Source organism: Gymnodraco acuticeps, unplaced genomic scaffold (assembly GCF_902827175.1).
Source record: "Gymnodraco acuticeps unplaced genomic scaffold, fGymAcu1.1, whole genome shotgun sequence".
Lineage (NCBI taxonomy): Eukaryota > Metazoa > Chordata > Actinopteri > Perciformes > Bathydraconidae > Gymnodraco > Gymnodraco acuticeps.
Genome location: NW_022992206.1, coordinates 829,170 through 855,179, shown reverse-complemented (window position 1 = coordinate 855,179; position 26,010 = coordinate 829,170). Strand labels below are relative to the sequence as shown.

The window sequence follows — 26,010 nt, the reverse complement described above, 5'->3', positions numbered from 1 at the left end:
ACCAGAGAATCCTTCGTTCCAGCTCCATTTTGAGAAGGTTTTGCTCGCACATATTTAACCATTGTAAATCAAATACCCTTCTGTTTGACGGACGATTTAGCGATTTAAAGACGTCTTTTGCTCTAGGAGTTTGTGACATGCATTTAAAAAAACGTTTGGACATTTTACAGGCATCGTAAAACAATCGCACATAATTGAAACAATCTTTTATTGTCAGCCTAAGACTTTATTTCATAGACTGGCTTCCAACCTGCATCCATTTAATCCGGGCCATGAATATGTAATTCCTCTGTCAGCGACCATCGTCACACTCTCTTTTGTTCTTTGTTATAAAGCTGCGTGGATAGTAATCTTTCATGTGTGCTGCCCTTTTTTTCTTCATTACATAATCATTTTCGCTCCACTTTGACATCCACGACACAACGTTAGTGAGTATTAAAAGAGCCTGAACAATATAGATTCATTCTATGGTGTTGTGATCACATAAACTGCAAGAATAAGCGTTTAATCGTAACGTTTTTTAAATGTAATTATCACATCCATAAAATATTAGAGAAAAATAGAAATATAAATGTACAAAAGACACATCCAGTACCAGTGACATTATTAATTGAATGGAGCCAGAGCCACATTATGTAGCATCAGTCTTTGGAGCTCATAACCATATTTATCATTAACACCCTCTGTGCTCGTTCTCCCTCACAGTGCATGAGGAGCGTAACTCTGCAGAGCCACACCGCCTGAAGCCATCCTGCCAAATCTGGAGACCATGTCTGGAGCCTACGACGAGTCCGCCAGCCTGGAGGAGACCACGGATAGTTTCTGGGAGGTGAGACAGCGTGGAACAGTCTCTGACAGATTAAACTTAAGTGGGAACTGACACTGCGTGCTTAGTGATGAGCTCTCACCGAACCTGGGAGGGGAGAGGAAACATCTCATTCATCAACTGCCACAAGTCACAGAGGCACACATAAACACTCAATTCAACACATCTACAAATAATATATCAATAGTGATCGATCACTTGGTGATTTCTGAGCCAGCACAGATCTGTTGCGGTTTTCATAATAATGACAACACTTTTAGTGCAATTATTGCATAATGAGTGACCGAGCATGCTAAATCCTCTGTTATGCAGCTGAGAATAAGAGCAACAAGGGTGGAATATATATTTTTTATGGAGAAAACCTACCTTAAATCAATCAAAGGGCAGTTTTTCGACCTTTGCACCCTATTATTTCTGACGCTTAGTGGAACAATTAAAACCTTTACAACAAACAAACCAGCAAGAGCTCTGATGATAATAGGGCTGCAAAAAAGCATCATTTTTAATATTGAATAATTTCAGTGTTTTCTTAATGAATCGATTATGCAGTCGTAAAATATAGAAAACTCGTTCCTAAAGTCTCTTAATATATAATAATAAGCCCAAAATATCCAGATTATAGTCACATTTTACAAACAAAAGCAGCAACGGAGAAGCTGGGGCTGAAGTTGACATGTTTGCTTTTATAATAACTGATACTTTATTGATATGGTGGCAGATTATTAATAATTAACCCATTTAATAATTGATGTATTGTTTAGCTCTTGATGACACTATGTCAAGTTTCTCCTCTGTGTTTACATCAACAACAACCTTCCCTGAGAACAAACAGTCCTCAGTAATTTGAGCAATAAGTTCCCACAAGTCATTATAAATGAGAGCTGACTCCCAGTGAGCAAACAGGACAGCATTTGATTAAGCTACAGACAATATTGACTCAATCCATCTATCATTCAGCTTCATGTTGAGACACTATGTAAGATGAATGACGTGTTTCAGTGAGTACTCGAGACAGAAAATATGTGTCATCACTTCACAGGTTCAAAGTTTCATAATCCATTTCCTCCCGGGCTCGGTCGTGTTTTATCCTCGTCACGTCTCTGCGACCAGCAATCAGCTGAGCAGCAGAGGTGTCTGTGAGCAGCAGACAGTCACTACATCACCGCTGCTGCAGTGCTGCTGATCGCTGACTCCACTGAAGCGCAGGGGCTGGGGGGGAATACACACGTTATTCTGACCGGCTGCTTTCATTTAGTCCACGCATCAGATTTGTTGAGTGTCTTGTACAGGGTGCGGTATAGGTGAACACCTTTTATGCATTCAGCAAAGAAGCAGACATATTTTCTCTTTTAAAGTGTGAAATGAATGCCGTACTGTGGGCTTGGAGCCTCCATCTCTTTGAGTCTCTCTCACTCTGTCTCTGGGCAAAGATAACTCTGGGAGGTTGCTGCTCCTGTGACCACGGAGAGTTGTAAATGATGCAACATTAATGCCCCCCTCCCTTCATCTCATAAGTTGCTCACACAGCAGTCTCTTCCCTGCTGTTCCTTCCTGCCTAAATGCAGCACCTGCAGGCTGAGTGCCTTTTAAAGGCGGCACCTCACACAGTGATCCAACAGTTTTTCATTGCCATGAAATTGACACTTTGTTGTAATAGCAAGACACAAGGTGGCATTGGAAATCTCTGTCACAGCTTCATTTTTAAAGCGGCAGAAGGATTTAAAAGTCGATCTCCACTTCACTAATCCAAACCTTAAAGTCTATCCTGGTGCGGCAGTAGCTCAGTCTGTAGGGACTTGGCTTCGAAACTGAGAGGCCGGTTCAAGTCTCCATTCATTCCAAATTAGACCAAAAATGACTTAGTGGAGATACCTCCTGGGTAGGTGTCCTTGAGCAAGGCACCGAACCCCCAACTGCTCCCTTGCACCGTTAGCCTTTTCACTACCTGTTAGTTTCTTCATATTTGTGCATATCTGTATTCAGATGTATAAAAGAGTGGAAACTCAGGTAATGTGCTCTTCTTTAACAAGAAAGTGATGAAACAGCAGTCACAGGAACATTTTTACATTTAAGAAACGCAGCTCGTTTGATAAGAGTTGAAGGAGAAGAAGCTAGGAGCTCACAAGCAAGCAACTCTTAAGATTTCTAATGGAAACCAATAGAGACAATGTGTAATTTGTTATAGAATGCAATGTAGATACAATTCAATCGATTGATTGATATTAACTTAGGTCATCATGCTAGTCTTTATGCTAACCTAAGCTAAGCTATTCATCCAGATGTGGTACAGATACTCTATTAAACTAACCAAGAAAGCAACTAAGCTCATGTCCCAAATTTCAAAGTGTGTTATAACTTTAATAGAAAAAATAGAAGTAACTTGATTTTTTTAAATATAAGGTTGGGAACTACAAACGTGCAGTGAAGCGGATCGACGATGGTCACCGGCTCTGCAATGACCTGATGAACTGCATCCAGGAGCGTGCCAAAATCGAGAAAGGCTACGCACAGCAACTGACCGAGTGGTCCAAGAGATGGAGACAGCTGGTAGACAAAGGTATGCGATGTGTCATATTAATTAGCAGGTATTTTTTAAGAAAACATATATTTCGCATTTTATATTAAACTATACCTGACTTACTTCCTTTCCTCCCTCCACCAGGGCCTCAGTACGGCACAGTAGAGCGAGCTTGGTTTGGGATGATGACAGAGGCAGAGAAGGTGAGCGAGCTTCACCAGGAAGTGAAAAACAGCCTGATCAATGAGGACTTTGAGAAAGTGAAGAACTGGCAGAAAGACTTGTACCACAAACAGATGATGGGCGGATTCAAGGAAACCAAAGAGGCGGACGAGGGCTTCAAGAAGGCCCAGAAACCCTGGGCCAAAAAGCTAAAAGAGGTGAGGAAGTGTGCTTTTATCAACTCAGCTTTAAGTTTGAAGTATTTGCCGCCTTCCTATGTCTTATGTGATATCGTACTGAATATTGGTAGATTTTGGACAATTAATTAGGGAGATCAAACAATTTAATATCTTAAACTTTGGCTTAAGGAAATTATGATGAGCATTGAAATCACTTCTGAAATCATCTTTGGCTGCAGCATTACTTTTTTCTAACTAGCAATGGCATTTGTAGTCAATCTGTCTACTTATGTCTTTCTTAAGTTTAATTTGAGTGACTGTTCTTGTTATTTTACTATCCCAATTGCTGGTGTAACACTGCAAAAACCAATAAAGGATTTTTCTATCTGATCTTATGCTTTTGTCTACAGTATTTGTGAAATGTGTAGATTTACTCAAACACTTCGGTGCAAAAAAGGTTATATTTGTTTGTATCATCTTGTTATTTTAGCTCGAGGCTGCCAAGAAGTCCTACCACATGGCCTGCAAAGAGGAGAAGCTGGCGTCCACCAGAGAGGCCAACAGTAAGGGAGAGGCCTCAGCGGCCGCTGACCAGCAGAAGAAACTCTCGGAGAAACTGGAAAAATGCAAACAGGACTCACAGAAGGTGAGAGCATCGACTATCGGTGCTTATTATGCAGGAGCTGTTTTCTACAATTAAGCCAAAATCCACTCACAGGCTATTTTAAGATGTAGAGCTGGTTTCTCTGGGCCGAGTGTTATAAAGGCAACACAGCTGTGTCCAGTGTAGCATTATTAATGTGTGACTGAATACTACACCTCCCCCTTTCCATCACTACTCCAACATTAGCTTCCCTCTTGCCTAAGTGGCTCCGGTCCCATTGAAATCCCTTGACCTTCACACTAGATTCTTTCTTATGCTTTGAAAACCCGTTTATGACACTTGGAAGGTTGTTAGCATTGACCACTGGACAAGCTTGTGTTGTCCCCCGATCAGTGAGATCTCGTAAAATGTCATTTATTTCTGTTAAGTGTATATTTTGTGTGTGTGTGTTTCCACCTAGGCCAAGGAGAAGTATGAGAAGGCTCTGGATGAGCTGAGTAAGTGCACTCCGCAGTACATGGAGAACATGGAGCTGGTGTTCGATCAGTCCCAGCAGTTTGAGGAGAAGAGGCTCAGCTTCCTCAGGGAGGTGCTGTTGGACGTCAAGCGCCACCTCAACCTCACAGAAGACGAAAGGTTTTGAAATGTTTATAAAACTGTTTAAAAGACGAGAAATCAGATAATCCTTTACATGTACTAAATCCTCACTATCATCTTCACAGCTATGCCGCAGTGTACGAAGAACTTGAACGCACTATCACATCGTCCAGCCCGCAGGAAGATCTGAAGTGGTTCAGCAACACTCACGGCCCCGGCATGCATATGAACTGGCCACAGTTTGAGGTAGAGACACAAGACCAATAAGGCATCATCACTATGGGCCCTGCAGTGTTATGCTTTAAACAGTAGGAAAGGAATAGTATGACATTATGGGACATACCCTTTTAGATCCTTGCTCAGAGTTAGATAAGAAAATGTATAAAACCTTCATGTGTGTACCCTTACTATGACGCTAAAGCTAGTCAGAAAGCTTAACATAGCATAAAGAGAGGGAGAAAGGGGAAACATTTAGCCTGGCTTTGTCTTAATTTAACTAATAAAAATGTAATCCAACATCTTGTATATTTAATTAAAGTGTATGTTATGTGGTGGCAGACTCTTGTGAAGGCCTTTTCATTAGTCAAAAATAAAATGTGTCTCCGAATTGTGATTCAGATCCACTACAAAACTGAATAGGTTCTTCCTTTGCCCAGGCTCCAACTTTCAACCAAGTTTAATTTAGATTTTTCTGAAATGCTGCTTACAAACACATAATATAGATAACGGAGATAACATTAAGTAAAGTGGGAGCTGACCATTTTCCAAAAATGTGTAAAAATGTATTGGGTAAAGTTATGGAACAACGTATTGATAAGTGCCAGAAGGCAAGGCTCTCAATCTACGGGTCCATCATTGGTTCGGGCTCCTGGTAAGGCTGCCATAAGGAGGGAAGTTTGGGGCCCTCAGCTGGAAGTGCTACCTCCGCGACCCGACACCGGATAAGCGGTAGAAGATGGATGGATGGTATTGTCAGGGAGCATTATATTGATAGATGTGACTCAAAATATATAATAATTAAACGTGACACACTGAGTGCTACCTGGATTTAAAGACTATTTCCTGTGCAGTGCAAACATTCAAAGCTAAATACGCTGTCTCTTGTTTTTTTCAGGAATACAACCCCGACCTTACCCATAACATTTCAAAGAAAGAAAAGTTGAAGAAAAGCAGCGACGGCGTCATGCTGACCCACGTCACAACAGCAGTCAACCACGCTCAAGCTGAAGACCAGGGGAGGTAAGATTAAACACCATTTTAGTAATATTCTTCATTTTATTTAGCAGATGTTTGCAAAATTCCCAATGCCGAGAGAGATTGTCCATCACCACACTGTCTTTGCATAGTATTTTATTACAAGCAACTTTTGCCATCTTCTTACCACAACACAGTACAACGAAAGTACTGTAATGGTTTTGCAGGAATATTTATTTAAAAATGTATTAAGTGAAGGAAAAACACTGACTGCACACACTTCAACAGAGTAAAACATACACAGTCACAGTTGCAGTCGCAGCAGAGGTAGCATTTTGACTTCCTGACATTGATCGATGTTGCTGGTTAAACTGAGCATCAATGTTCTTCTAAAATGTTTCAGTGTGAGCAGCAACGAGAAGAACCAGGCGTATATGGCCTCCACAGAGTGGTCGGACGAGGATCAGACCGCCCCAGACTCGGGCAACGACACCAACGGAGGAGCGAACCCCTTCGAGGAGGACGTGGTAAAAGGCGTGAGAGTGAGAGCGCTGTACGACTACGACGGACAAGAGCAGGACGAGCTCAGCTTCAGAGCAGGTGAGGGTCCCGTTACTGGAAAGACACTGAGGATTTCCTGCAGCCAAATATACGTTTTACATAGAAAGATGAATCTAGAAAACAGTGAATCCCTGCAACTCAAGCTAGCAAAGATTTTCAAACGAACCTAAGATTTTCAAGAATTGTTCCTGCTGCCATACTGTCTTTATGTTTCATAAAGTCAAACGAAGGACAAGACAAATCTTAAGAGTATCTGTAGTCGTCTTGGTAGCACAAGGTTCTGTATAACACCAATGCCCTATGAACTAGGTTTGCATTTCAATACAGGATTGACTCTCAATCACATTTCCAGTATTTATGCTAAGCTAAGCCGCTACCGAATGAAGCTTAACATGAAATAGATAGATATGAAAGTAATCTATTCCTCATAAGTAAAACTGTTCAGCGTATTTCCCCATATGCCAAACTATTCCTTTCAAAGCACTTTGTACAAAATCAGACACTCACAGACAGTATTTTTGGTGGAATATCACTTTTTATATTCTTGTTGACTGCTATGATTAACATTGACTGAAGTCACATAATCTGTTGTTGTTGTTTATTTCTGTCTCCTCTCCTATGATAAAGGGGACGAGCTGATTAAGCTTGAAGACGAGGACGAGCAGGGTTGGTGTAAAGGTCGCCTAGAGAGCGGCCAGCTGGGTCTTTACCCGGCCAATTACGTGGAGCCGATGTAGCTGCTGGAGGGCAAAACCCAGACTGAACCGTCCAGTCATAACTGCACATTGCCAGAGACTTGAGAGCAAAGCTTCCTTTTCACGTCGGGCGTAGAGAGCCGTCTTCATCTCATCACAGCGAAAGACTTTACTAAATCATCATCCAGATCATGAAACTAAATCATCATCCTGATACTGCACCTGAAGCAAAAGTATTTCAGTCTCTTTTCTGTGTAGCTGTGTTTGATTTCAGATGTGATGCTAACATGCTACACAGTGTGTTCTCTCATCCTGACACTGACACAGTATCGTCAGTCGTGCCTGGATAGCCTGAGCTATGCATTGTGCATTTCATGTATATATTTTAATCTTCTTCTTTTTTTTTACAGCCTGGATGCTTGTACAGTTTTTTCTCATTGAATACAGTGTTTTTTCCTCTCTGTGAAATATGTACACGTTTAAAATTAAAGGAATAGTTTTGGGGTATTTACTTATTTGCTTTCCTTCTGAGAATTTGATTGATACTACTTTCATGTTTGTGAAGTGAAGCTACATCCAGGGCCAGATTAGCTTAGCCTAGCATAAAGACTAAAACAGCTAACCTTGCTTTGTTTGAAAGAAACCAAAAATACCAACCACCTCCTCTAAAGCTCTAAAGTTAACTATTGAAAATGTACTCCAGAGAGTGTTAGGCTTGCAGTTTCAGCTGCTTTAACCTATACAAAATTGTGAATAATCGATAAACAGCAGTTTAAGGAATCATTGCGTCTGGCCAAAAAATATATTTAGCACAAACCCCTCCCCCATTAAACCACAACTGGTCACTTTTTTGTACAAATTAAACAAACGAAAAACACAATTCTATTTAGGAAGTTTCAAAAAATGTCCCAAATTGGGATCAATAAAGTACATCTTATCTTATCTTAAAAACCAGTCTAGTCTAGCTGACTTCCTCATGCTTAACGTCTTTATGCCATGCTAAGCTAACTAGCTATGGCTTCACATATAGTGCACAAACATGAAAGTAGTACTGATCGTCTCATCTTATTCTCGGCTGAATAAGCAGAATAAGTATATTTAAAACTATTCTTTTAATACATGTCGTTGTTTTCCTGCTGCTCTCCATAGCATGACACTGAATTAGCATTATGGACCGAGATAATAGACAGCTCATCATCAGTATAACAAACACACACATTCACTGATCAGAGCTTCTCTTTGAAATGGAAAAATGTCCCCTCCATAACAGAGCAAGAGTTGTTTACACTTCCCTCCGCTGTCACTGATACTGTTAGAACTATTACATTTCATTCTGTGTGTCCTCCTGTTTTGTCTTGATGCACAAATGGACTCATAATAACCCCATGCGCACTGAACAAACCTGCCTGGAAACAACTTCATTTCACATCCTAGGATTTTATTTATTCATCTCCAATCGACTGCTGCAGCTAATTGTTTACTATGAGTGAGTGAGTGATTTGGCATTACCAGCTTCCAGCTCCTGTCTCTCTGATTGTGTGCATGCTGATCCCACACACTGTTAACCGCTCTGGTCTGGACTGATCCAGTGCATGGCCTCAATTTGTTTCCACCAAATTATTCACAGTGTCTTGATGGAATTAAAACCCTTAACAGATGACAATGATGCCATTGATTTGCATTGCATAACATAGTCGGACATGATTGGTCTATTTCAGTGTGTACCAAATGTACATGTCTTTATTGCTTATTTTGTGTTAATCAAAAAAATCAAACTAAGAGTATAAGTGCATGTTGATTGGTTCGTTGCTCCGGGTAACCACAGGTGTTGGTGTAAACTACACCGATGTCGATGAGTAATGTTGGTGTAGTTTTACTGACGCAGACAGAAAAGGCTGCACAATAGAGCAGAAAGAGGATCTGTGTCTGAAATATTGATGAGACAGTGGCCTTTTATTGCTCTAACAGAGAAGTTCACTTTTAAAAGATCCAGTAGGGAAATGTCTCTTGTACTCTGTCTGTGCTTCTGTGTGCTTTTAAAAAAAAATGTTGCTCTTTGTAAGCACTGGGGGGTGAAATCAACATTGCCTTATCAAAATCTACCACCCGACAACTGCAGAGACTCTCAACCATCATGTTAAACAAAGTGAACTCGCCTCGACTGAATCTGACTGCTGTACTCCGGCTCAGTTTACACACCGACACAACACGCAGGACTTCTTCGTGATGACTGAAGATGAGTTTAAAGGTTTAAAAAAGTGTATTTTCAATGTATGGGACTCTTGACAAGTGTACTGTAAAAGCTACAACTGCTGCATCCACTGTGACACTCCTGTGATACACTGAATAACCGTAAATCATATTTAAAAAAACATAAATGCTTCTCTCTTTTCTGTCTGAAAACATTGATCTGCAATGTTGAGGGATCTTTTAGAAGGCTTTATCTTTCTATTCTTAGCATAGTGCTGTTATTTCCAAACTGTAGTGCCTGTTTATCTGCATACGCAAAAAATAAATGATGTCATCAGAAAACTGAGGCATATGAGACTCTTTGCGATTAAAATGTGTACATTTGACCACATTTCAACACATGCTATTGTAAAAAAAATTGGATCCTTTACATAAGTTAATGTGCAATATCACAGTAAGTTAGAAGTCCTGCCTAAGCATGTCAGTCTAAGTATGAAAGGGTAAAGTGTACCTAAAGTATAAGTGGAGTCTTTAAGCAGGGAAAATATTGTGTGACTGACTATTAAACATTATATTATTAGATAATTATTGCTGATGAATGAATGTACCTGTTGTTGTGTAGTTAGATTTCGAATAATGCACCATATTCATATAGTATTATGACATTTTGTATGTTAAATCTTTATAAGTAATGAAATAGTCACAAAAGCTTTCGAATAGATGTAGTACAGTTAAAAAGGACAACATCCCCAATGGAAGTATCAAGTAAAAATACTTTAATTAAAGTACCTAAGGCCTTCCAAAGGTCATAACAACAATATGAGGGGATGTGGGAGCAAAGTAACTAAAGCTTTCAGTTAAAAGTACATTATTCCCCTCTGAAATGTGTTTAAGAAGTATACGTCTGAATGTATAAAGTAGCAACAATGGAAATACAAAAGTCAAAACCTATCAAATCTAACCTGATTGACACCTCAACCTGCCACTAGAGGACAGTAGTAACCTCATTCAGATCATTGTCACATAATTCATCATGTTGTGAGACAGATCCCAACACACACAAATCCTTCAGTATCTTCCAGAGGTAGAAGTACTCAGATCTTGTACTCAAGTCAAAGTAAATGTACCACAGTTTATGAATATTCTGTTAAAGTAAAAGTCCTGCATTCAAAATGTTACTCAGGGAAAAGTGCAAAAGTATTAGCATCAACATATACTTTAAGTACCAAAAGTAAAAGTATTCACTATGCAGATTGTTCAAATTTCAGAATAATAGTTTTAATCACTTTGTATACTGCAGAGTAGCTTGTGAATTTAAGTCTGATTTAAGAGTTGATTGTATTCACATCATTTATCCAAATCTGTTAAGTAACTAAAGCTATTAAATTAATGTTGTGGAGAAAAAGTACACGATTTACCTCTGAATTGTAGTGGAGTAGAAGTACAAAGTAGCAATACATTGAAATACTCAAGTAATAATAATAACAATAATACATGTTATTTATACAGCGCTTTTCTTGGTGCTCAGATCGCTATACAAGCAAGTATAGTACAAGTACCTCAACATTGTACTTAGTACTTGAGTAAATCCACTTAGTTACTTTACACCACTGGTATCATCCAGTGTAATCTACACACCTGCTGCCAGTTAATACACAAGCCAACAAAATTCCCACAATGCCCCAGGACTTTCCCCAACATGAGACAGGTTCATTGATTTCAATGATATTTGTGTGATGTAAAAATGGCAGAAAAATAATCAACTAATACAAACTGCTGTTGATTGCATTACTAGGCTTTTATCTTTTGCATGTCCTGATGTGTTTCTTTATCTTGGAGAGACATCAGCCCTGCAAAGAATAATAACTGTTACTATTTGCTTTCCTGAGAACATTTGGTGTGTGTTTTTCTTTCCCATTGACACCTGAACCAAACAGACACTGACATATTGGCAGCAGTGGAAGCTACAGCTACAATCACCTCTATATCTCTAATTTAGTGGGAATGCTGAGACAGCACGAAATTCATTATTATTCCGCCGGGTTATTTTGCACCTCTTCTTCTCCCACATTCCACATCGCAGAAACTCTGTTCGAACATCAAAACGTTCAGCTCGGTCGAGAATCGATGGCTATTACTCTTGTCATTCATAACTTTCATAATTCCAGAGATATATCCCATAATTCATCACATTTTTAACCATTGAAGTCAATGGAGAAAATCTTCAGACTTGAACAATCTTCATGCGACTTCAACTGCTAACTGTTCCTTCATACTTTCACTCAGAAACCTCATTCCAACTTTCAAATGTTACACATCTTTCTGAGATTATTCGTGTAACACAACTTTTAAATCTGATTCGTACTTTTAGAGATATTAAAACATTGTTCAGACCTTGGTAAAGAGGCCTTCTTCAGAGTGTGTGATGTCACAGCTAGCTCCCTTCATATTTTCTTTTAAACCTGCCATAATTCCCAAACCCTATATTCCTGAGACATAATTTTTCATGAGAAACGTAGGAAAACATCTCGTATCTTGAAAAATAAAAAAAAATTAAGCAAAATATTTAAACAAAATGCCTCTTGAGGGCATGAAGTGACAAAAACTTTCAACATGTCTCCATTACAGTAAACCCCATTGTAAGTTCAGCCTCATCTTTCCCCACCACAGCAGCCGCACACCTTTAGTTAATCTGCCAAAAAGGCCACATTATTAACCCGGAAGTACACAAAAAGTACACTTCAGATGCTCAAGTTCCTTGACATGCTTCACGCTTTGAAATTTCACCGATATCTGTTACGGTTCTTCAACAAAACGTTCACATGTAAGAGGTTTATCTCTCATTCAGAACAATGAAAATGCTCTCCTCTCACTGATTACTGCACATCACCATGGAAACCTTTGATCTCTGGACACGTTAGCTCAAATATAAACACCTGTGTCATGGAACACGATGATGTCATAACTCCAACTGACATGCTCAGCAGACTTCAGATAATGGTTAATGGTCCTGCCCTCAACAGCTCTATGTCAATTATGGGGTGTCATCATATGCAGTTTCCATGGAAATGCATCCCTCGCCATAAAACACGATGTCGCTGTAGCTCCAATGGACACGGTCCGGTCGTCCCACAATCTTCACCTGTATATCACCTCTCTATGCCTCAACAGCTCTACGTCAAATCTGACATCTTTCCATGGAAACGCATCCCTCGCCATAAAATACGATGTTGTCGTAACGCCTATGAAAAGGGTCAAAACAGCACCACACTTCAGATAATGGTTAACGGTCCTGCCCTCAACAGCTCTACGTCAATTATGGGGTTTCATCATATGCCGTTTCCATGGAAACGCATCCCTCGCCATAAAAGATGATGTCGCTATAACTCCTATGAAAATTTTCAAAAAGTGCTCAAACTTCACATGTGTGCTAACAGTCCAGCCGTGAAGACAACTATGGGACAGTTTTGAGATTTCTTCAAATACCGTTGCCATGGCAACACAATGCTCACCATGAAACACGATTTTCTCATAACTTCAGTGAAAATGCTCCAAACGGCCCAAAACTTCACAGGTTTGGTAACGATGCAGCCATCTACGCATCTAAGCGTATTATGGGATGTCATCAAATGCCATTGGCATGGCGACAGATCATTCTCCATCAAGTTAGTTCAAAAGTTTGCAGTTCAAATATTCATGTTATACATGTTGGTTAAATTGTGGAATTTGATCATTGTCTTGAGTTTTAAACTACTGGTGTCAAATTGACCCCAGAGGATAAAGGGTGTAAAGTAAATCTGAGGATAACAGGAGGGTTACATTAATTTAAGCATCACATCACATGTAGGTCTCAATCAACAAGAAGAATATGAACACAGTTTGTGTTCGGGCGGCAGACACCCTATCCGTTTTTAAGAGTGCGCTTAAGACCTTCCTTTTTGATAAAGCTTATAGTTAGGGCTGATTAGATTCAGCCCCTAGTTTTGCTGATATAGGCTTAGTTTGTCGGGGGACATCTTACTTCTTCCTTCTCTCTGTCTGTACCTGTGTACTCTCATGTTCCGATTAACCCAGCTTCCCCAAATGTCTTTCTTTTTGGTGTCTATATACGCCGGGATCCGGAGTCATGGATGATCCTGTTGCTGTGGTCCTGTGTCCTGGATCGTGAGCCCTGGATCTTGAGTCGTGGCTGTGCCTGTTGCTGTGGTCCTGGATGGATATCCTCGTGGATTCATCTTCATATTATACACACATGCCTTTCCAAACATTTGGACTACCTATGTTGCAAATGTATTATCTTTTCAATTTACACACGGCATCTATTGCACGTCTGTCCGTCCTGGGAGAGGGATCCCTCCTCTGTTGCTCTCCCTGAGGTTTTTCCAATTTTTCCCTTTAAACTGTGGGTTTTCTCCAGAAGTTTTTCCTTGTACGATGTGAGGGTCTAAGGACAGAGGGTGTCGTATTGTCATACTGATATTCTGTACAAACTGTGAAGTCCACTGAGACAAATGTAACATTTGTAATATTAGGCTATATAAATAAACATTGATTGATGATATCATATATATAAAAATATATATTTAAAAAATAAGTAGACGGTTTTTTTTAAGCTAAAGTTAATTAATAAGTCAAAAAGTATATGTAGCTACCCATGTGCAATCTTATAGAATGCAATGTAGCATGGCAAATTGGAATTTGAAGAATCTAAAATACTATAATTAAGAGAATGCATAATTATGCGCAAAATGTACTGTGTCACAGATCTGCCATAGTGAGAAAAACAAATATAAAACAAATATATATCAACTTCATGATATACTATTATTATTATTGCAAGGTGTATTCTTGTTACTTATTTTTTTAATAGTTTACACATTTTGATGAACTTGTCACGAATTGTATTATTAAATAATTTTGGAAGCACACAAGGTCACGTCATTCATTACAGCAACCACCAGACTTTGTGAACAAAAAACAGGTGCTCATGTTTCAGGGAGAAAGGCTGGCTGTATCACTAGATCTCATTCCCACAAATTAACAAAATCGTGGGAAAATGTAAGACTCTAAACTGAGGCTAATAGTTCATCTTGTGTGCATAATTAATACATTGGGTAACACTTTATATTAAGGTACACAAATTCACCATCACTAGTTGTTAATTAACATGCATATTGGCAGTATATTGGCCCTTTATTAGTCATTATGAAACACTTATTAATGCCTTATTCTACATGACCATATTCGACAAGTAAAAACCATTAGTTGAGAGTTTTTCCTCAATAACCCTCTAATTAGTGCTTATTTATTGCAAGTAAGGAAGTTGTTGTAAATGAGTTTTGGTCTTAATATGCTCTGCTCAATATGGGCCTAATAAGGCAGTAGTACCACAAGAATAATAATTCTCCCATAATAACACTTAAGAAATATGATCTATTCTTATGTAAAAAGACATGAAACTATAAGTGTTAATAAGTGTCAAAATAACTGAAAATTAGGTAAATTGTTGCCTCAATATTTTTCTCTCCTCGGCCGCTCTGTAAAATGATATACTATGCAAAATGTTGATCTGATCTCTGGACAGATATTTCCTCCTGTAATAATATTTGTATTCGACTCTCCCTCCAGAATGGGCTGATGAAGACGAGTTGGCTTGGGCTCAGTTTAGATGTTGATTTAAAACGGTTGTTTTGTGGCAGCGTTGGTGAGTGGGTGAGGCCGATTCATAATTTCCTCCCACTTGTTTGTACTCCACCATCTGTAATTAACATTTGCCAATGGATTATCAAATCACTATGGTGCTGATGAATCACATAGAGTATGTCACACATTCTCCTTAAATTGTAACCTCCCTTGTTCCCTTTAATCAATGTTTCCCCCTCTGAGATTTAAAAACTGTAAAATAAAAGCAAAGATGAATGTACCTTCCACAACACACACCTCACTCACAGCTCATTGTAGCTGCAGCCCTGCAGGCCAGCTTTTCTTGGCAGATTTAGACTACAGAGCTTCTGGCTCACTTCCAATGAGCAATTATGACACATTTTAAAAACCCGTTGGAATATATTGAGAAAAAGCAGTCTGAACCAGGAAATATCACACCCAAAATAAGTATATACAGTATAATAAGTAATTACAGATGAGTTGTTGAGCATTGTATTTGAAGGCACTGCAAACTGTTTCTTTGTTGGACACAGATGCAAATTCAGTTAAAAAACAGAGTTTATTAAGTCTTGTTTGAAGCTTGGATAACCTATTCTTGCTGAGGCAGTCATTCAGGAATTTTCCGGATTAAGTTATTATCAGTAATAAGGGTGAAGTAAGCAGGGGCAAAACTTCCAAATGTAATAAAATAAAATATTAAATAATGAAATAAATACTCATATGAATAAATCCAGATCGAATACATGACTATGAAATTGTGAAAAAATCCAATACAATTTGTATTTTAGTTCATCCTGCATTTACTCAAAATAAATGCTATTGGGTATAAAGTTTGATGCAGATATGTTTTATTTCCACTCCAGCTGTTACTTATGTAAATTATCAAAATGTGTGCATTATTCAGAAAAAGCATTCATTTAATAATATAACTTTAAAGTAAACGCTTAGTGGGAAATCATGATGTAGTTAAATGACTTAAACAATGCTAATTAGCACAACAACAACAAAAAAACTCACAACCAAGAATGATTAGTGTTGTAGTTATTGATAGAAAACCAAGCTATTGTATGAGTTACATTTGGAACATGGTGCTAAATGAATCAAACATATATATAATCCATATCATTTTCTAGAAATATTCAGTTTGAACAACACTGGTAAACCGTCCAACCATGGATCTAAACAAATTATTTTACAAGCTCACATCATATACTTTGTAATTATTGATATGATTTTTAATTTCACATCTATTTATTTTATTTTGAATGCTTCCACAGTTACAAAAACAAACATTAAATGCCTTGTAGGGCAGTACAAACAAAAGTTAACAGAATCAAATATAAAGCAGGGCTCTTCAGCAGGGAAACCATATTAAGGAAATGGATCACTCCCTAAAGTGACACCTTGGAAAAGTAATGACACGTGTTCGTTTAGAAACAGGTTTCGCTCTGAGGTTTCCTTCTCTGTACTTTTCAGATTATACAAAGATAGTCGATGGGTTTCAGTAGAAGATGACTGACTGATTGTGAGTACAACAGCCAGGACCAAACCCAAAACAAGCAAAACAATCCCAACCACCATTTCCAAGGAAAACTGGCTCTAATTCAAACAGAGACAGTGGTCAAGATGAGCGAAACAAAAAAGACAAAGCAAATGTAGCTGTGGGCGTTTTCCTGAGAGCAATCAGATCTAACTGTTTGCTGAGATCACATTAAGGAAAGATAAACAGGCAGATCATGCAGAAAATGACAAGGCAGGTTTATTTAGTTTTGTGTTTTAATCTGCTTTGGTTTCATTAAGGGAAAAGACTCCACAGCCACATTGTTTTGTCTCTTCCTCTCGAGCCCCATGAACAGAAAACCTTCATTCAGTTGCTTCAGTGTTGGCAGAGAAAGTGTGGGTCTTTCGGTGTTTCCTGTCACCTTTTCATGTTGTGAATAGGTGTTCAAGTGCATTGTGAGACAGTTTGTCCTCTGGGTTTGGTAGGTTTCTGTCTCCTCCTCCTCCTCCTCCTCACACTGGGTGAACAAACTGGTACACCAGTCTCTGGGACACGTCAGGCTTGCGGATGATGCCCTTCTTGTAGTACTGACGTATGGAGCGGCTCAGTTTGTCATAGTTCATGGCAGGTCGGTTCTTCCTGAGTCCCCACAGCCTCGCCACGTGAGCAGAGTCTTCGATTTTAAAAATACCTGGTGGGAAACACATGAGATGTTTGTGACAGAGGACAAAGTGAAACCAACAGATGGGTGTTTGATTTCTAAGAATTGCCACATAGCGAGCAATGTAAGACCAATTCAGGCATTTTTATTGTACTTTTATTTCAATTAGAAGTCTCATTAACATCACAGTTTAAAATTACCTGCCATGAAAGCAGTCATAATAATTTATCATTTTAATCTTAGTTTATAACTTTTAATCTAATGTTTGCTCTCTTCTGGTTTGTTTGGTTTTAATATTTTAAATTGTTAAAGTTGTTTAACCGTTGGGAACAAGTTGACTACTTTAATATACAGGATGAATGTTAGTTTTTGAGATGTTGTATAAGAGTTACATTTGAAAAAGAAGTGTTAGTTGAAAAGTACAACATTAAATGCATTATTGTGAGCTGTTGAAAGCTCTTAAAATGTTAGGTTTAGGCTCTGAATGTAGTTAAAGTACAATAAATCATTATAAATATATTAGTTTTTGTCACCTTTCCCTTCCAACGTGTGTCTTATAATGACACAGCAATGAGTAAAGCCCAAGTAGTTTAAATTGCCTTTAAAGAGGTGTGGTCAAAAATACTTGTTGATACTGTAACGTAATAAAACGTACCTTTTTCCTTGTTGAGCCAGCGGATGCAGCGTCCGTAGTTGTGAGGTTTCAGCAGCAGCTCTCTGAGGAACTGCCACAGATGGATGGGCTGACCGGAACAAGAGGAATCTGCCTCGGACCAATCCTCCCCAGCTGAAATATAAAGAAAACATTTTACATTAAAGGCCACAGTGTAGAGATTTACTCATAAAACCACCTCAAACTTTATCAAGTGTTTCATGTTTGTTGAACAAAAGCTACGTTTTAGCAATAAAAGTCTACTCCAACAATGCACATTTACTTTAATGTGTAGGTGAATTGCAGGAATGAGAAACTTTTATATATATCAATAGGATAAAACAGAATGTAAAAGGGTACTCTTAAGTAATAAAACATGTGTGTACATTCATAACATGCATGTTTTATTCATTACAGTTAAATATAGTTTGACCAACCTGTAGTTTTTGTATCTCCAACTGAACACCTCTCTTTCATCCAGGCAGCTGAAAAGATAAGATGTATAGACAATTACTTTGAATAAATGTTATCCTTACACCTGTTACTCTTTGAGTTATATATTGTACTGACTGCAAAACATAATTGATGATATTGTGCTAAATAAAGGAAATGGACTGTGTTATGAAACACTCAAAATGCAAATTCAGTTTCTAACAGCCGGATATTTTACAATGCAATCATTGTAGGATCTGTACCATAGATAAACGGATTAAATAAACACACACACACACCTGACTTCCAGATGTCCAGGTGTGCGTGCAGCGTGTCTCCACACTGCGGGGAGCGCTGGCGGAACTCCTCCTCGCTCATGGCACACAGATCCTTCCCTATCTGATCCATGAAGGCCTTCCCTGCGTGGGGCAGCCTGTACAGATGTTCAGTCCACAGCAGCCACTTTTGGACATTTCCTGTGTTCCACTCTATGGGGTCTATAAAAAGGACAGAAAACATTGAGAAAACTCCCTGCAGTAAATCAGTGCTCCTTTTAATGCTATGTTAAATGTATTTTTCCTTGTTTCTTGTCTTAAATATTTGTCCTTGAAAATGAAAATTGATCGTATTGTATCGTATTTGTTCAAGTCATATTGAGTAAAGTATTTTTGTGTGTTATGTTACGACATTCATACAGAATACATTTACTGAAACCACAAGTTAACTACTTGTATAACATCATATTTCTAATCAGTTGAACAGATGCCTTGAGTTCATAGCTTTATGACAGGCAAAGTCTCACAATACATAATGCTTCCTCTGTTTGCTTTTTGCAGGAGAGACCTCGCCCTTAAGACCGTGTACACTATCTACCGGCAGGAAAGAAACATCACTGTTAGAATCCAGGAGAACGCATGCAAAGGTCAGGATTAAATAGATCCTGGAGCAGGCAAACACACCTGTGCGTCAGAGAGGATATTATTTAAGAGATCTGTCATCTTCCACATAATGATCTGTCCACACAAATATCTGTTGATTTTGGTCCAGTAGCTTAAGTTGAATAAATATCCCCCGACTTGGCTTGGGTTTTTTTTTCATGAAAAATATCTTGTGTGCGTTAAAGATGTTCTTTCTTTGTCAGTTATGTGTGTTAACAGTAAAGCCCCTCATGAAGATGACGGACTGCAGTAGCAGGTGTGGTCAATTCAGCCTACCTGGGGTGATGTTGAGCAGTTTGCAGGCTGTTTCAATGTCCTTTAGCACTTCTCCCACCACCATGCTCTGCACCTGCTCTAGGGACCGCTCCTCCTCCTGCCCCTCCAGCCCAGAAGAGAGGCTGTGTTCCTGGCTGTCGATGACGGGGCACTGCTCTGGTTCCTCCTGGGGCTCCATGCGGTACATGGGTACAGCCACAGCTGGAGAAGCCTCAGAAACTTTCACCAGCCAAGTGGCATCTTCAGTGAGAAGCATGTCGAAACAGGACAGATAGACACCATGTTCTTGGCCCTCCACGCATGGTTTGGTCTCCCCGATGTCCCAGGGCTCTCTAGAGACTCTGTTTGGCTCCAGGATGGCCAGGGAGTCCTCTGTCATCCCAATCGGGGATCTGTACTCTGTTCCTTCCGATAAACTGCCCCCTGGATTTGACATAACTGGTACCTGGAGACAAGGGAGACATAAAATCCACATTTAACATCATATTTATAACCTGTTGCTTGCATATAACCTGAGAATTGTGAGCTAAAAGCTAAAAGTTTAAAAGAATGCTCTCAGAATTGCAAAAGAAGAATACAAAAAAGCGTATTTCTGAACTGAACACACTGAAAAGCGTGAAATTAGAAAGAATTAACAGATCATTCTGTCCCCGAAGCACTTTCAAAGATGAGTAAATGTTATTATAAATGTAATTTAAATATGCTCATAGACTAAAAGTCTATCTTACAAACTTTACACATTTAACAGTTAAGTATCAGTTTGATAAAAATCAGCTCCTCAAGTCAAAGTGAAAATACCTCCTCCAAATGTTCCTCTTCTGCGATTCTCTGGCTGCTAAACAAGCATTTATTTTTCTTTAGTAATAAACTCCTTCAGAGCTGCTGCAGGCGAGGGTTCCTGTTCTTTAATATGAGCAGGCTGAGGTGAGGATGTTCTATAAGAACCCAGAGAATGGAGATATTGGGGAAATGACCCTCAAGAGAGTTAAAAGACACTTAGCTCTGACCGGCATGGGGCAAAATGGATTTGACTGAGTCTCTTATTTGTGGGTCAGTGGCCCAGAATGGCTGATGTGTTGGGGGTAGGTGACTCGTATTGAGACCTGAGGCAGCTCTGCCGCCTCCTCGGCTTTCAAGGTGCCGTCTCTGCAGCCCTCTGTCTCCTCTGTCAGCTGGAGTTTTTAATCAAGTTAGATAATGTGGAAAGGAGCGTCCACTAAACCGTGTGTTTTGGTAGTTTTATGAACACTCCACTGATAGCTGTGAGAGCTTGTTCTTAACAGGAAATTGCCATTATAAGTGTTCATTTATGGACGTCAGCTGTAGCACAAGTGTTGTAATCTCAGGCTGAACCTGCATATGGCACACACACTGTGTACCCTCCACAGCTGGCATACGGGCCGGCACACTGCTGTCACACACCAGGTTATCAGTGGCTGATGCCACACTAAAGGAAGTGTGCAGAGCACATGTTCAACGAGTCACGGCTTTATTTGCCTGTACAAAAATAAATTAAAAGTCTCATCAATTCAGCAAAATTATATACTACACCCGTCAGATGAGGTCATTTGTGAGAGCAAAGTTTAATACTAATCCAGATGACATCAAACATTTCTCATAAAGAAAATGGACAAGATGAAGAAAAAAAAAAAATACATTTATTAGTATTAGTATAAAGAGTAAAAACTTGGTCAGTCGCATATTCATTTTGGCAACACACACCTTGACGTACTTCTTGAAAAGCTTGGATTCAAGAGCTCAAACTCATTCATTAAGTTGATCTCAAACATTTAAGATGATTCTTTTTCTTTATTCTTATGGACACATTAAAGTTGCTATTCAGAAAGGGAATCCTTTCTCTTGTATTGAACTTCCACAATGTTAAATGAAGTTATCTTCTCCTCCCATAGAGAAGATTACCCTCCCAGACTTTGGTCCTCGACCCCCCACTGTAAAACCTCCTCCCCGGCCTTCCTTTTATCTCCACATTTCTCGTAAACCATAACCCACCCTCCCTTTCACTCCATCAGGAGTCAGATTAAGAGCCACTGGTATTCCATCCCGGCTGCTTCGTGTCAACTCTGCTCTGTAACAGCTTGCGCTAAGCCCATTAGCAAAGCAAATTTAGCCATATTACCTTCTTCCAAAAGGAAGAGGGGGCACAAGAAAAAGGACACAAACACACACCCCTGTGGAGAGGGATTAAGACCCTGACTGATCTCTAAATGAGTTTGGTCAAGACGCTGATATTCATTTCAGGAGCATTAGAGCTTGCTCCATTTACTCAGCAAAGTCAGCCTTTGACACCAGTGGAAAAGGACTCCCTCCTTGCAGGCGGCCACCCTGGGAACCATATTTATTCCACATGCTTTAACATGAAGAGGGTGATTATTTGAGGTGAGGCTTCTATCCCCACCTTTGATTTTATATTGGAATTATATTGTTTTGTGAGACATAAAAAATGAAGTGACCTGTGGGTCTTATTTTTGTTTGGGGAAAATGTAAGCTTTATTTTAACTTGCAATGTTTCAACAACAATCATTTCACCTACAGTTGATCTATAGCCTCCTTCACATAAGACACTTGTAATGCCAGGAGACAACGGTTTAAATTGAGAGTTGGTAGTCTAACATATCTTTACCAGGGGCGGTTCTAGGGGGCAGGGGGTGGGGGGCCCTAACACTGACCTCTGACCCCCCTGTGGCCTCCCTAAAAATAAAAAGTGAAAAAAATGAAAAATGTATGATTTATTACACGATTTATTGAATGACGGAATAGACGGAACTAATGTTATTCGTCATTCTAGTCGGACCCATTAGAGCGGTGCACTCAGGACCCATTAGAGCGGTGCACTCACTTTCACTGTCCGGCTGAAGCGCGCGAAAAACAAACACTTTTCATCTCGGATCATCAGAGGCTGTTGCATCCAAGAAAGACTGATTGAAACCAACGTTTCGAGAGACTACCACGATAATTGAAGGTGAGTTAAACTATTGTATCCGTGTAATTGTAGATGTAAAGTAGAGATGTAACTGTTCATTGCCTTTATTTTTATATAAATATGATATGGTGTTAGTGCAAAAATGGTACTATAACTTAAGCTGAAGCTAACAGTAATAACTATAAGATATATCTGAAATAAATAAGTGTACTGAAACAAATACCAATAACTGTATTGCATTTTTTTCTTATGCACAATTACTTCATACTGTCTAGTTCTCTTTTTCGTCCTGCATTTATTGAATGAAAATAACTGGCCCCCCAGTGGCCCCCCCAGTCAAATTGGTCTAGAACCGCCACTGATCTTTACCAAACCCTCCCTTGAAGTGAAAGTGTTTAAACGTTGCTTGAAATTAACCTAATAGACCATCTATCACTGTTGTGTGACAGAAGTTGCCTGAAGTGTTTGGATCAAAGTTAATGAGTAGAGATTAAAACAAGCAAAAAGCTGCTCTTTTAAAAGTGTGTTTAACCTTAAGGATTCAAGTGGAGAAAAAAGAAACGGTCATGTGTGACATTTGAGATCATCTGTCATATAGCAACCAAAAGATCATCAGCGGCTCGACTCGCCACAAAAAAAAAAGGTCCGTATTGTTTGAGTCTGGAGTTAAAGGAGTGGGTTCACCGGGCGTGACTGTTTGCCATGTGAGCGTTAAAGGGACTTTTTTTTCTCCATGTTATTGTTTCTCATGGGAACTTGGACCAACCAAGGAAGTCATTGTTTCCGAGAACAAGGAAAAAGACTATTGCAATTTGACTTTATCTGGGAAGAAAGTGTGCAGGCTGGAGGAAGTGATTAGGATCTGTGGATTTCCACCTTAGATATTTTATTATGGCAGCAGTGACATGTGCAGGTGCTCTGTTCACATAATAAATCCCATTTAGCAGTCTATTTTTAGGTGGACAATTTAAAGATCTGTTTGGATTGCTTCATAGTTTACAGAACATTACATCTGTCCAAATTCTATCTGTAATACATCTTTGTGATTACATTTAATGTGTCACCTCATGTATTTTTATCTCTGTACTTGATCATCTGCCGATGGCGGATGCATTTCAGTTGTTGGTCAGGTGCACTGGCATTCGGCCAGTATCCTAGGAAACACTAAACCATGGTGAAAACTTTGCTGTTGGTCCAAATTCAGTTCATACAGTTGGTGATGCAGATGATAAACCTCATCCAATTGAGATTGGATCAGAAGATTTAGAGGCGTCAAAAGAGAGATTCAAAAAACATTTCACCTGGTTTTGCAGATAGTGAAGATATGGAGAGTGTAAGGCCTAAGGCAAGTGCTCGTGCAGCTGGATTTTGTCTGGCTGTGTGTTAATGTGTTAATAGAGCACAATATGTTGGACATTTATCATTTGAACCTATGTGGAGCAGTTGAAATTTGAAGAAGGAAAATATATCAGATACTTATGCCACGGCATGGTAAAGCATGGTTTGCTTGGAAATGTTGTTTCTTTTGGTTTATCATTAGCTTCAGTTTTGGTACTTTTTTTATATGAACTTAGTCGAGGATCCAATCGAGCTGGGCAAGAGGTTGGAGTTAAAAGACTGGAGATCACAGATTAGTCAGAAATAATCCTCATTAGCAGGATATTGCACAAATCAGAAACTTTTATTAAATAGCCAAGTGACTGTACATTTTGTAAAGATATTTATTCAATTGACGAAGTATAAATGTTTTGATTACTTTAAGTTTACTTATATTAAGCGTCTTTGGGTTCAAGAAAAGCGCTATAGAAATAAAATATATTATTATAGTAAAGTAAAGTAAAGTTTTCTATATTAAATGCTCTGTGGACATTATTGCCTTAAAATAAAAGGTACAAATTAAGTAAAATACCCATTTCAAACCCCAATTATTTATTGTACATACCCTATAAGGAGTCAGCACAGCTTTTAGCCGTTCACCCATGAATAAGATGCTTTCATCTTTGTCCTTTCATGAATGTGCAGTGCTGTGAAGTAATGATATAGATCGACATGATAAATGAGTCACACCTGCACCCTCGAAAAGTAGTAAGTCCAGTTTTTTTCTCTGTATGTAATTTATTCTTATTAGAAATCTTAGAAGTCTTTGGGGAAGCAGCCATTGTTTTTAATTTCAGTCTCAATTCTATTTAATGTCAGCTTATCATTTTGGTTTGGGGCATCAAACCGTCAACAACGCCCTCAGACACCTTTTATCTGACCACTTTTAGTTTTGTATCTTCCTGCAGGCATGCTAATGGCTAATTATGCATTTACCGAAACTAGAAGAACAGGTAAGCATCGCAAAGATGCAGAGCATAAAAAAAAAGATATACTAACTTCATCAACTCTTTATCAATTGTCTTTCTTATCTTGCATTGTCAAGCCATATCAAAAGTTCCACATTTAGGTCAGTAAATGTCCATAAATGATGACTTACCAAAACTCCATAAATCAGATCAACTATACAATATAACTGACAAATGTATACGTGTTACAAGTTACATACAATAATCATTGATACAAAGTTATCTAGATATTGTTGTCATTAAGAGGAGCCCTTTAATTCCTTTGACAGTCAGTTATGTTCAACGTGTACTCAAAGTGTACTCAAAATCAGCAAATAAAATGTCATGTTTTTTTTCTTTTTTTTCTGAAACTAGTATTGCATATACTCTGACAATAAAAAGTGAGGCTATGAACAAGCAAATTGATCCTTCATTTTACTTGACACAAATGTAGGATATTATGTAATGAAGCATTTCTTACCGAGGCAGAGATGCTCTGATGGCCAGAGACAAAGTCTTGACTGGATGAGTGCAGATACAGGGCAGCTCTGGCTCTGTAGAAGGATGAAGGGCGGCCTTGTGTCGCCTTCACTCTGACGGGACGTCCGGGCACCACCTGAGGACAGAGGTGCAGCAGGCAGTGGGCACCCTTCAAACTGTTTCACCCTAAAACAATTGTCACAGAGCCCCCTGCAGCCTTTAGGCCCTCCTACGCTCTTTGATGTAATAACACCTAAACTGAAAGTCACAGCCTATGGCACAACTGCACACTTAACTTCAAGTGAAAGCACCTGCTGGGGTGGGGGTGTGTGCAAAGTGAGAAGACGTGAGGACAAGTGAGGGAGTGCAAAGGAATTCCAGCTCCATTGACTGCAATTGATATTTATAGGGCTGTAGTGTTTACTTTGTGTGTGTGTGTGTGTGTGTGTGTGTGTGTGTGTGTGTGTGTGTGTGTGTGTGTGTGTGTGTGTGTGTGTGTGTGTGTGTGTGTGTGTGTCTCTGAAGTGCCATGTGTGCCATTAGACCTCCTCAAACACTATAGTTGACCTGAGTAAAGGACATACCTTGGAAACTTGGAAGACTTTTTAAGTATTC

At 39.1% G+C, this 26,010-nt stretch overlaps 2 protein-coding genes across 7 annotated transcripts in view; one reads left to right on the top strand and one right to left on the bottom strand.

Moving 5' to 3' along the window:
* Positions 1-9,710, top strand: part of pacsin1b (protein kinase C and casein kinase substrate in neurons 1b) — a 40,005-nt gene extending 30,295 nt beyond the window's left edge. For 3 of the 4 annotated variants that reach the window (XM_034205812.1, XM_034205815.1, XM_034205813.1), the window contains exons 2-10: positions 706-829; positions 3,227-3,383; positions 3,489-3,724; positions 4,176-4,331; positions 4,750-4,925; positions 5,012-5,132; positions 6,001-6,125; positions 6,484-6,680; positions 7,269-7,378. In XM_034205812.1, the coding sequence (XP_034061703.1) occupies positions 770-829; positions 3,227-3,383; positions 3,489-3,724; positions 4,176-4,331; positions 4,750-4,925; positions 5,012-5,132; positions 6,001-6,125; positions 6,484-6,680; positions 7,269-7,378 (1,338 nt within the window). In that variant the 5' untranslated portion in view covers positions 706-769. Of the gene's footprint in view, positions 1-705; positions 830-3,226; positions 3,384-3,488; positions 3,725-4,175; positions 4,332-4,749; positions 4,926-5,011; positions 5,133-6,000; positions 6,126-6,483; positions 6,681-7,268 lie in introns of all 4 variants that reach the window. The other variant, XM_034205811.1, reaches the window with a different exon arrangement.
* Positions 9,711-16,016: 6,306 nt separating this feature from the next.
* Positions 16,017-25,754, bottom strand: LOC117539568 (SAM pointed domain-containing Ets transcription factor). Of its 3 annotated transcripts, XM_034205778.1 has the most exons (7): positions 25,397-25,754; positions 24,534-24,615; positions 19,651-20,095; positions 18,736-18,933; positions 18,442-18,489; positions 18,008-18,139; positions 16,017-17,382 (listed from the first exon to the last, which is right to left on the bottom strand). In XM_034205778.1, the coding sequence occupies exons 2-7, from the start codon at positions 24,570-24,572 to the stop codon at positions 17,204-17,206; spliced, it is 1,041 nt and encodes a 346-aa protein (XP_034061669.1). In that variant the 5' UTR covers positions 24,573-24,615; positions 25,397-25,754; the 3' UTR covers positions 16,017-17,203. The 3 variants fall into 3 exon arrangements, with proteins under 3 accessions (XP_034061669.1, XP_034061670.1, XP_034061671.1); XM_034205779.1 differs by lacking the exon at positions 24,534-24,615; XM_034205780.1 differs by lacking the exons at positions 24,534-24,615; positions 25,397-25,754 and adding an exon at positions 20,449-20,549.
* Positions 25,755-26,010: the final 256 nt, after the last annotated feature.

Excerpts from the sequence above, each read along its gene's own strand:
- LOC117539568 (XM_034205778.1), bottom strand. The coding sequence starts at position 24,572 with ATGGGTGAACGGCTAAAAGCTGTGCTGACTCCTTATAGG. Across the intron at positions 18,140-18,441 it reads TGGAGATACAAAAACTACAG|CTGGGGAGGATTGGTCCGAG; the intron begins GTTGGTCAAACT and ends TTTATATTTCAG. Across the intron at positions 17,383-18,007 it reads CTGGCTCAACAAGGAAAAAG|GTATTTTTAAAATCGAAGAC; the intron begins GTACGTTTTATT and ends GTTTCCCACCAG.